At 33.4% G+C, this 12,870-nt stretch overlaps 1 protein-coding gene across 1 annotated transcript; it reads right to left on the bottom strand.

Moving 5' to 3' along the window:
* Positions 1 to 152: 152 nt before the first annotated feature.
* On the bottom strand, positions 153 to 11,418 carry LOC140062534 (sodium/potassium/calcium exchanger 5-like). The gene is made up of 10 exons (XM_072108790.1): positions 11,298 to 11,418; positions 6,032 to 6,159; positions 4,908 to 5,141; positions 4,539 to 4,622; positions 4,031 to 4,134; positions 3,477 to 3,577; positions 2,848 to 3,068; positions 2,308 to 2,517; positions 1,505 to 1,606; positions 153 to 1,191 (listed from the first exon to the last, which is right to left on the bottom strand). The coding sequence occupies exons 2-10, from the start codon at positions 6,135 to 6,137 to the stop codon at positions 857 to 859; spliced, it is 1,497 nt and encodes a 498-aa protein (XP_071964891.1). The 5' UTR covers positions 6,138 to 6,159; positions 11,298 to 11,418; the 3' UTR covers positions 153 to 856.
* Positions 11,419 to 12,870: the final 1,452 nt, after the last annotated feature.

Genomic DNA, 12,870 nt, shown 5'->3' with positions numbered 1-12,870 from the left:
GTTTAAACGATGGTGGCGCCGTTACAAAATAAACTTGTTAAGAAAAAAAAATTCAAAATATTGATGGACAGACAACGTTATCTTAATTATAACGTATAATTTATTTTTTATTTAAAAAATTGTTAATAAAATACTGTTAGATTTTAACCTATTGCTATAACGATTTGTTAGGCCTATATATAAATTATCTTTTGAGTTAACCTATTAAACATCGTACAAGAATCAGACATTACAAATTCTCAGTATGAGGTAGAAAAACAAATGTACTGTATAAGGCGTTTTATCAAATGCGTAAAATGAATAAACATACATAAATAGCCGGCATTTAGCACAACTACTCATTAGCCCTTAAAATTGCAATAACAACAATTTATATTAACCCGATTTACAGTTAAGTGTGTATTATTGATCTTATTGTAAGAGAAAAATAATTGTGGAAAATTCAGTAATATATTGCAGTAGCGTATTTGTACTCTCTTTCTGTTTAATTTTTTTTTATTCTTTGTTTTGTTTTTATTATAATACAATATTTATAGGTGTCTTGCTCACGGTTTTGTTAATATTCTGGCAACCATGTACTTATTCATTATAAGTTTAATATTTATTTCGTTATGCTCTTAATTGAAGAAGCTCATAGCTGGATAACAAATACCTTCCACGGACCATACTATACAGTGTACAATAATCGCCTGCAATAATGGATTTTACCCGCAGAGAGCGAAAGCCGTACATTTAGCCTAGATTGTCATAGGCCAATGATTTGTGGACAAACAACAAACTTTCGGAACTGACAAGCAATGAAGCGTGACGGGAGATCAAATTGCTGTCCAGAATATAAATAGGTGCTACAAACTTACTACAAAAGTGGACATTGTGATAAGATGTCTTTAGATTTACTTCCATGAACATTTAAAACCACAAGAATTGAGATAAATACAATATAAGCTATAATTAAAACTACACCAAGTCTTTTGTCGAGTTCCCAATCTTTTAAATGTAGACTCAAAATCATAAACACGGAAGTAACAATGAGACCTGTAGATAATAAGACGAGGCTTTCGCTTCCGATAACGATCGGATCCCAGTCACCACCGTTGCTAAGTATTTTAACTAACCATATGCACCCCAGGCATACAAGGATTTCAAATACGTTACTTCCAATAATATTTGCTACGGCCATATCTCCATAACCTGTAAGTATAGAAAGTATATGTTCATTCGTGCCTTTCAGCTTTGAATAACCTTAAAAATCAGTGGAAAATATAACAGATAACATAAGCTAACACTGAAATAAATTAAGCGCTATTACTGAGCGATTGCTTGGCAAAATGCAGAGAGGGTAACACGAGATTTTTATATAAGCTTTTGTAAAGTTACCAATATATAAATTTTCCTGACAATAAGTATATACTGTACATGTTATGTACAAAAAATTGTATTTATGTTGTTATCAACTTCTCTACATTATGGTGTGAGTTGACTAATCACAGGCGACAATACATACCATCCTTCACAACTCCTATAGATGCAAATAAGTCTGGTAGACTAGTCCCAATGGCAAGAAATGTAAGACCCATTACGTCATCAGATATATGCACTGTATGGCCTGCAAGCAAAAAGAATTATGGGAAATATCATTTTTGAATCAATGGGGTTGTTTGTGTTTTTGTATATGTATGGTAAAAATGTAACATTGAATGACAAAAATATTCCTATAAGACAAAACTAGTGATAGCTCCCTCTATTTGCTGGGTGGTTAATCAGAAAGTGATGTTGCTAAAGCATTTAAAGAAAGACACTAAAATTATCTGTAGGCGTACTGGTAACATTTACAGACAAAAAAAGTAAAATGTAGCACTATTTAAGCACATTATAGAAATTGTGAGCAATTTAAAACACCACTAATAATATCGAGTTTTGGTGCGAGTTAAAATTCATTATTATTTTAATTGAGGGTAATATGCTGTAATACTCTTTCAAGTTCAAGTGAGTGCTACGATCAAATCATGCCTTGTGATACCTATAGTATAAAGTAGCTTTTAATACGAATGACCATTCTTAAGACAGTGGATACGAATGTATATCAGAACGCTTCACCCACGGACTATAGTGTACAATCGTCGCCTGCAATAATTGATTTCACCCGCAGACAGCGAAAGTCGTAAACTTAGCCTAATGTCTTAGGCCAATGTTTTGTAGTCAAACAATGACCTTTCGGGTAGCAATGAAACGTGAAAGAATGTCAAATTGCTGTCCAGAATATAGCTGCTACACAGCAATAAGTAATCAGTATTTAACAGGACTTACCTATAACAGTAATCATCCATATTAATATATAAGATAGACCAGCCATCCAAATAGTTCCCATAACAAACGTTATAAAATAGGTTTTCTCCCAGCCCTTCCGTCGGCAGTCAGGGATGGTTAGATAATACACAGTAATCACAGGTAAACCTAAAACCCAACAAACATACATTGCCGGACTTTCTGGGGATGAGAAGACTGATGATTTCTTTTCTGAAAAATAAATAAGGACGACGAAAGTATTTAAATTTTTTTTTGAAATAACACAACATTGGCCAAATTTATTTACTGTAATAAATACGATTATTTGAGTTTTTAATTTTGAGACGTGTGACAATTGTTGCGAAACTTATACCAATGTGTGGGTGTTTTTCTTTTTTGTAATCTCGTCACATGACAGATGGTACGCTCTTCAACCTGCTGAAGTTTCCTGCTCTAGCCGGCACTTTCTGTGGAATCTTATACAAAACTGATGACCCTTCCCCGGGGAAGTAGGCCTATCAAATTCCTACCAAAATCTTTTGTCATCATTCGCAGGCCTACCTGTTTCTTCGTCATCAGTTGGGAACAAATCGAATTCTTTATGATTATTTTCCGTGTTGTGAACAATTTCAAGGATAAACGTTGACTCATCTACTGATTCTGGTTCCACGTTGTTGTCCATTTTCTCCTGAAGTTTCACAGCGTATTTAGAAACGTACCCATTGAAATACATCAAAGTTAGGTACAGGAAATAACTAACAGAAAGTATCGTGGCCTCCCACCTAAAATGTAACGACATTGTACTCATATTAGAATGTTAAGATAACTAGGCCTAAATTAATTCGCATCTCAGAATTTATAAGAAAATAAGTTTATCGTTAATTACGACTTCTGTGTTAATACAAAGATAAAATTCTAATGTAGTGTTATGAAATTGTTCTTTACTAAGTAAAGGAACTGCAATTGTTATGCTCTGTCCACACTATCAAACTAGTTTGACAAAAAAAATGTGATGTTCCCACAAATATATGGTAGTGCTATGCACAAATATAGTAGTGATATGACATCATTATTCATGTCCATATATGGGCACATAACATTCATCAATTCATAATTTTATACAAATATTTGTACATGATATCTATACTACAAAATGTGGATAATAATAACAATAAGAGGCCTATATTTACCACGTAATTAGTGAATCATAGATTGTAACAATGAGAAACGTAACGGAGATTGCCCAACAGATTGCATCTCGAATGATAGGATACCACGACAGCTGTATAGGCTGCAAAAAAAGGCAATACACATAATACTAAACACTGAAATGATTTTTGTATAAGTAATTTTATAGACCGGTTTTTAAAAACAATGACAAACAGACAATACCGGTAAGCAAACTCTGTAAAGGAAACTTTCGAACAACTTTGAGAAAAAAATGTTTTATATTCTTAAATAACCATCCAATAATACTGCCCTTCTACTTTATGACCAATGAGTTCTGTCTACACTATCAAACTAGTTTGACAAAAAGGTGTGATGTGCCCAAATATGTTAGTGATATGCTTAAATATGGTAGTGATATGACATCATCAAATCCATATATGGGCGCAGCAAATTTGTTTGCCACATAAAGTTTGATAATGTAGACAGAGCTTTAAGGAGTTCGGCTTGTAATTACAGTAATTATTTGAAAGGAGTTTATTCACAAACGAACAGGTCTATTATCTGCAGTACTTACTTTCTCAGAGAAGAACGGACATAAACCCATGATAAATAATATGTTAAAACCTGCCGATCCTACAATTGCATCAATCCCAATGTCACCTTGAACGACGAACGTACCTGAGAGGGATAATTAACAAATAAATTGCTTTAGAAATAATTATCTATAATAAAAAAGAAACCATTTCGTAATGGTCGTTTCGTGTATATAAATTTCTATATGGGCCCCTATGGATTAGGAAGCGAGATTAGTAGTTATGGCGTATTACTTTGTTGGTTTTTTTTTCGTATCAGTGTAGACTTGTCCCAAGTCTGTAGTTATTTCGAAGCTTTTCGATGTTGTCTGAGTTTACAAGCTTAAGTAGTATACGTATGAAACGCCATATGTGCCAAAAAAATTATCTTTTACTAATATTCAGTCAAAACTCCGCCTGGAACCCTGACTAGTATCAGTGCTGCGACGAAAATTTGCAATTGTATAAGCCACGTCCGAAATATGAATGAGTCTGAAAATCATGACGTACCAATTATTGCTGTAAAGAGTTCTGGCGCAGAACTACCTGCTGCCATAAAGGAGGCACCTGCTACATCAGACCTTATATTGAAATCTAGAAGATGTAATATTTTACAGTATCAGTTTATTGTAATCGATTTGCAGTGATTTAAATACTTATAATTACTGTATATGTAATATATTAATTATTCACAATCTTGATTTTAAAAAAACACACTTTTATATCGGCGGCGCTGCGTCCAAGAAGGATGGACAACAAAAGTGTTGCTTTCTTTTGTTCTTGTTTGTCTGCCTCCCGTTTTATCTCCTCCATATTTAATCTATAAAACTATAATTTAATTTAATATTGATGTATCTGGTTATTACAACGCTTACTTACTTTGACAAATCAGTTCAATAGAAGGTACAAAGTAAACCGCACATACATAAGCTATTGCTCCGAATATGTATATGGATACAAGGATATGCACGACTATTGCACCGTTGTCTCGTTGAGATTGACTAAATAGCCCTATAGGAAACTTCGCGGCATTTGGCATCGAACAATTCTCATAATGTTCGTCTTCTTCTTCTGACCACAGTATCTGTCTACGAGTGGGATACTCATAAGATGCTGAAAGAACAATTGCCATATAAATTACGTAATACAAAGTGAATACCTTCAATGGTGAGGGATATAGAAGAATGTATAATAAGAATCTACATTCGGGGTGACCCCTGAATAGTGGTTGGTTATAACTTTAGGCCTAAAGAAATCATTTCTCCCTTGTATAGTTAAAAAAGAAGATTCTATAAATTTACTATTTTTACGCTTTTGAAATAATTGAAATCGGTTATTATATCATATATATTTAAATTATCACACACTCTCACATTAAGTGAAGATTGTCCCTTAAATATTAAAAATAATTATATAGGTTGAATTAATAAATAATCTAAACAATTTAATGTGTGATTTGTACTGAATGTTGAGCATTACAAAAAATGATAATATAATTGTTAATACTCTCTATTAATTTTAATGAAATTTTATACAATGACCTTTAACCTTTATTCATATTTGTGGGGGGATCTGTAATCGGTCAATTTGTATACAATTTGGAAGATAATTAAGCTACACTTTCTCCTTTCCTGTAGTGTCCTGGATTTTACTTAGTTATTATCATTTATGATTATATTATAATGTAATATGTGATTCTTAAAGGCCCTTGCGCACTTCATATGCGCTCAATAATCAACTGCTATGTGTGAGCCCTCTCGGAGAGGAGAACCTATTATTTAGTTACTTTTACGGATCTAAAGCTCTGTCTAAACTACCGGTATCAAACTAGTTTTGACAAAAAAAAGGTGTGCCCAAATATATGTAGTGATATGATGTCATCATTTCCATAACATCAATTTTTTTGTCACATAAAGTTTGATAGTGTAGACAGAGCTTAACATATTGAAAATATCCTAATAAGTAAATTTTAGTCAAATGCATAGAAGAGGAAAACGTAATACCTGGTTTTTCGATGTGTTTATTCAAGCGAATCACCGTCAGGATAATACCACCTACGAAAATCAAGGCCCCTTTTAAGAGAACTCGTCTCTGAAATGCAACGTTCATTCTATTTGATCCATTATTTAACCTATAAAAAAGATATGACACAATGGGTAGAAAATATTATTTATTTCGGACACTTTACCTTTAGAACGGTCTCACTTTGTTTAAAACTGTTTGTCTTGTCGAGATCGCAAACTGCAATTTTAAAACTTTTCCAGAAGGTCAAAGTTGAACTAAAGTTGTGTTTTGAATATATACCTGATATTATTACTTTAAATTGTATTCAGATTTTGTAAATCACTCAATGGTCTCCTTTATGACATATTGACGTGTCATACCTCATATTAACAATCTAGATTGCAGACAAATTATTCTGCTTCGGAATTATACCTATTTGATATTAGATGCAGTCTGCCAATTTCTCTATTCACTCATACTGCCTCGGACAGAATATAAATTATCTTTGTGCTTTGGTCGTTCCATTTTCCCACGTCAGTCCCCAGGCCATCAGTAGGAAGATGGATAGGTTGTTGATGTCAACTCATTTTGAGTAATATAAAATAATGATAAGGCCAAAAAAGTTTGTTTTACTTCTGTTAGTGTTATAATATGTCCTTTGAAACAATCTTCAATTATGTTTCCATACGTGTTTGATCCAAGACAATTACTGGGGTAATAATGTTCAGCGCTTAGAGGTTTCACAACATCAGGCGCTATATAAATCCAGGATGTTATATTATTATTATTATTATTTTATAAAACCACAAATCGCCATCAGCTGTGGCAACAACAAAAAATGGTTCTCAACAAGACAAAAAACAATAATCAAGCGACAATTTATACAAATTATGAGGTAGTTTAAATGGCAGACTATACTCTTAAATTTTTCCATTTTAGGTTTTAAATTTTCAAAAGCAATATATTTTTCTATTTCAATAGGTATTTCTTTTAACAATGACTTTGTTAAAATACGGTGGGTCTTCTGAAATGTTACAGTTGAATACAAATCTTTAAGCTACAAAAATTAGTGTATTTAATGCATCGAAACTCTGATACCAAAACCTATATTAACATTGTTTAAAATTAATTTGATATTCTAGTGCATGCCAAAATTGATATAGGCCTAACTATGTTATTCTGTCCATGCTGTCCAGGGATCTGTGATGACCCTATCTTTACGTAAGCAGAAAAGAAAAGTAAAAAAAAAACATAAACCCAATCGTTATTTAAAATGTAAATAAAATTGAGTAATCTTACATAACCAATAAAGGTGGATTTGTTAGTTTTATATTTAATATGTCCTTTGATACAACTTTAATATATTTTATTGCGTGGAAAAATCAATATAAAATATTATTTTTGCAATGAATAATATCAATTAATGATAAGCAAACACCCATTATGATGAATTAAGACAATCGATCAATCTCTGTGTGGAAATCAGAAAAGGTAAATCTTGTTCTTCAAAAATTGAATTGAAACAAGTTCTTTATACAATTAAGGAAATACGGCAGAACGATTTCTTAAACAATAAATAATAATTTACAATTTTTATAGCGACAACGATAATTATTCATAGCGCTGAAAAAAGTTAAAACTACATGCGTATCATCCCATAAGTATCACGACATGTCAGTATTGCCAATATCTAGAGTTCTCTTGTGTCTCTGTCTACAACAAGCTATGTGAGCATAGCACAGCGGGAAAATAACATCGTAAGCCCTCTGGTTCTTTAAATTGCACACGAGTATTTTGTGTACTGTGGGAACCGTCTACGGTTTATATACACCAGAACCACCTCAAATCCTTGTCAAAGCTAGAATTAGCATTCAACTGTTTTAAAACCGGATACTCACTCACCAATAATAGGTACAGTAATTATGTTGTCATACCATTATCATTATAAAACAGTAGGAATTAATGTGTGATGACCTAAGACATGATAACTATGACGTTTGAGTTTGGTTTGACAAAGTCATCAGATCAGACCCAATTTCGTCGATTATAGGTGCAGGTGACGACACCTGGATTCTGCTATGAAGCTTGGTTTCCACAAGAAACGCAAGGACGTAGACGCAACGCAAGCGAGTTGACCAATCACAAGCTAAAGTTCGGATTGGGTCAAATCGCTTACGTTGCGCTTATACATCATTGCGTCTCTAGTCTCTAGTGGGAACCACGCTTACGCCTCTAGTGGGAACCACGCTTTAAGCGTGGTTCCCACTAGAACGCAACGCAACGTAACGCAGCGACGTATCGACGCAAAGTGATTTATTGCGTAATCGCAAGTGGAAACCGACGACGCACCACTGCTGTAAAAATCGCAGGTTTGATTTCACGCAGGTGGGGGCAAACACAATTATTGGAAGGGCATTTTCTTACGTTGCGTAGATTGCGTTACGTTGCGTCGCAAGTGAGAACCAAGCTTAACAGACATGGAACCTTTTTTAGTGTGATTGTACCGGTCGTCGCAATAAAGCGAAATATATTTTACAGACTTTAACGATGACTTGAACTAACTACGTCTTTGATCCTAGGAAGTCGTAAATTGAAAACTTCCTAAAAACGTCCAAAGATGGTGCATTTTAAAATAAACTGAGGATTGCATAAACTTGTTAAAACAAATATTCTATAGTTAACGATACACAACATAAACATTTATTTCATGAAAAACAAAATGTTTATCAATAATACAGTATAAACAATTAAAGAAACAATAGTTAAGAACAAATATTTGTTTAAAAAAAAAGATTTTTCTTTTAATCAAGTGGTGTTACTATTCAAACAATGTTATGTTGTGTTAGATAATAAAACAGCTGCGTAAGGAAATGGGCAGTTGTTTTAACTATATTAAAATGGAGATAAAATAAACGTATACACAAGTGATGATCGTTTAAATATATCAAAATATAAAAGGTAAAATAAATATTGTTTTAAAAAGTCAGGCGTATTAAAAAAAAATACGTTGGCGTATAACAAAACATATTTGCAAAATAAATAGGCGAAAATAGTGTAAGTGGTTGACAGCAAGTTAACAAGTTCTCAAGTACGATGGGTTCTGCTTGTATATAGCTTGATTCTCACTACGACGCAACGCGAGCAATTTGACCAATCAGAAGAGAGGACTATCCGAACTGTTGGTAAAATTACTTAATTCAATCTGCACTGATTGTTTTGCATGTTATTGTACCATTGTAAGAAATAAAAAGAGAAAAAGGTAAAAGAAATGTTTTCTTTATTAATGTATAACAAGTGTATGTTTCTGTAACTTTATAGATGAAGACATATAAATTTTTGTTATGTTAAGAGGCCCAGTTCATCTTTTTCATTGTTCTTCCATTGGGCCATGTTAAAGCGTGGTTCCCACTAAAACGACGCAAAGTGCTGTATTGCGTAATTTCAAGTGGGAACTGACGACGCAATAGTGCTGTAAAAATGGCAGGTTTGATTTCACGCAGGCGGGGGCAGCGTAGATTGCGTTACGTTGCGTCGCTAGTGAGAACCAAGATTTAGAGTGAGGTGAATTGCTATTCAGTTACGTTGACCATTGTAATTAGATTGTAGGTGCCCATCGAACGGAAATGTTCGTGTTTGAGTTTAATTAACTACTTTCGCATATTTTCATTTATCTATATCTAAGTATTTCGGCATTATAGCTTCTGAGTGGGTTTAGTGTTGTCTCTTCCCATACAAGTGGATAACTCCAAGGTTAACTACAATATACTTTTTTATATAGGTCTACTAATAAGTCTGCTGGAACAAATAATCTATTTATAACCAAAATAATATACAGATTGCTATAGAAGTTTCCAAATCAATGATTTCAAACGATTCAATTACGTGAAAGAACTGAACAAAAACCAAAACCAAACCTTTTAAAAGATCTATTGGTATTGCCGAATTAATTATATCTTGCTTTTTTAAAATTCCAAATAGCATCTTTGTAAATGTCTGTTATGGAAAACTGAACCTGATCAAGATAGCAGTAGGCTTAAATACTATACTGTTATGTAACGCAACAAATTAGTAGATCATAGAGATTAGGGAGGTTTCGCAACCTTACGAATACGATAACGAAAACGGATACGTCATACATTTGTGAAACTTTTGAGCTGATCCCCATTTCATATTCGTAAAGCGTATTCATATCACCAGTCATATTCGTAACTACAAAACGAGTAGGCCTATAGTTTTTGATCTATTTGCACATTTTGCATTTGAATCAGGAATGATTCATGATTATAATATAATTATAGATTTATTGAAAGTAATTTTCTAAAGTAATTTACTAAAATGCCAAGTCAATTTTGATAAATTGCAGTTTTTAAAGTCCTCACTCGCTTTGATGTTACGCTAGGCCTAGGCAGCCAAGCACCAAGCAACACGTACCTGCGCTTCACTCAAATTTACCGCAGTCATATTTTGGACGCGCCTCAATATTTCGTTGCCATGCGAAACTGATTTTTTTATGGCTTACGAAAACGAATACGTGTGCGTGACGTATCCGTTTTCGTTATCGTATTCGTAAGATTGCGAAACCTCTCTATTATAGTGAACTCGGCCTATAATATGTCTATGGTAGAATTAAGGCAGCTCATACACATAGATCACAAATCTGGTTATACCTCCAGAGACCTAGGTTAGCAAATGCAACCATAACGTCATTTACTACGAGGTTCTCTTTTTACATAAGATTACAGACACATCAAACATTATTTGTCCAGTAGGCTATGCATTCAAAAGCGCCTTGAGAAGCTTTGGTTGCGAAGTGCGCTCTAGAAATAATGTCTAAAGCGTGGTTCCCACTAGCGACGCAACAGAAGGACGTAACGCAACGCAAGTGAATTGACCAATCACAAGCGATGGCTTATTCACTTGTGATTGCTAACTGTCTATAACTTCGCTTGTCATTGGTTAAAACGCTTGCGTTGCGTTTACGTCCTTGCGTTACGTTCTAGTGGGAACCAAGCTTTATATGCAAAATCAGTGATATACACTGTCATATTTGTATCATATAATGTGAGTCTAGTTATGATGGTTTGGCTAAATTTATGATTAGGTTAGAGTCATCCTGTAATGTTTCTATGACACTACTATTAGGCAAAGTATAGATACGGTACCGAGGTTCAGCTGGTAAATACCTTATTGCAATCTACCTATATTTAATAGTAAAATACTGTATACAAAATGTAATAATGCATTGGCCTATTAAGAATGACTTACCTAGCTACCAATATATTTAGAACACACTCGACTCAATCCAAATGTATAATTTTCACCAAAAATAAAGTCGCCGCTCACAACTACATTTTGCTTGTAAAACTCATACCGAAGTTCTTTTTACACACTTTCCAAATCAGTGAGTCGTGACACACAAAAAGAACGGATTGTGTTGTAAACGCTAGGCTGGTTTGAATGAAAAAGCAACACTATATATTGTATAAAAGATTATCTTATTGTTTGAATTCATTCTATCAAGCCTTACAAATTTCCACAACGTCCTTTAAGTCAGTCAGTTTCTGATATGCCATAAATTCAATTAGTTTGGTGGTAATAAGGCCCGGATGGATTCACCTAAAGGAAAGAATGTTTGCAGACTATATTACGAAAATCAAGCAGTAGGAAAGCCTATGTGTATTTTCAAAATTGATAATCACCAAAAATCCCGTACAATTTGACCCAGTGATAAATGGTTTAAAAGTTATTATAATCCATCTATTGTGTTGTGTTTTGATGTGACATGTTTTAACATTAAAATTAATCAAAATTACCAATCTATAACTCCCCCTCCCCGGAAAAATGCATGTATCTTGATGAATCTACCGCCAACAACACACTTGGCCTACCCAATGACTTAAATAGACACAATTTTAATTGTACATTTTTGTTTTTCTGATACAGTGGTTGTTGTATACACACGCCCTATATTAGCGTAGGCGGTCCTAGCCAAAGGCCCATTAATTGATTTCGTAAATCCACCGTTTTAAATCTCACTGGTTTTTTTTTTGTGGTTGAAGATGTTTGATGGCGCTATATGTATTTGTAATGATCCACCTTTTGAGACATCTACGTAGACAAGTGTCATTTATTCAACATTATATTAAATGTAAGTCTAATATCTGTCATTAAGTGCAAACATTAATGTCTTAATTGTAAGCTGTAAAAGTATTTTATTTATTATGTCACGTCAAATCATGTTTCAACACCATAACATGCATGTTATTAAATCCAGTCTAATGTCGTACCTTCTTCACTCACTAAGATGAATCAAACGTCAAAACATTATATTTATACCATACATTAACAATAATAATATATTCATGTGGTTTCTATTGAATATTTCGTCTGTAATACAACGGAAAGGTTATAAAGCTCTGTCTACACTATCAAACTTTATGTGACAAAAATGTGGTAGTGATATCATGGTAGTGATATGACATCACCATGTCCATATAAGGGCACATCACATAAAGTTTAATAGTGCAGACAATGACAAACAAAGATGTGCGTAGCTACTCTTTATTTGATTTTGAACGCGAGAGCGATAAAGCCTGTCTCTCACGTCTTCCATTTTAATAGGTACTTTATTTCTCACAAACCAAGTGAAACGAATCCTTGTGTAGCAAAAAGTTACAAGTAATTCGTTTTATTTAAAATTGATTCATTGAAAACAAATTAATGCCAGTAAAAACAGAAATTAACAATCAGCAATTGTGAATCAATAATCTTTAATCTAGTAATAGCACATAATAATGTAATGTTTTGTAATTATTACTTTATCAATAAATGTGTACAT

This window comes from Antedon mediterranea, chromosome 11, assembly GCF_964355755.1.
Source record: "Antedon mediterranea chromosome 11, ecAntMedi1.1, whole genome shotgun sequence".
NCBI lineage: Eukaryota > Metazoa > Echinodermata > Crinoidea > Comatulida > Antedonidae > Antedon > Antedon mediterranea.
This window is presented reverse-complemented; position numbering and strand designations above follow the sequence as displayed.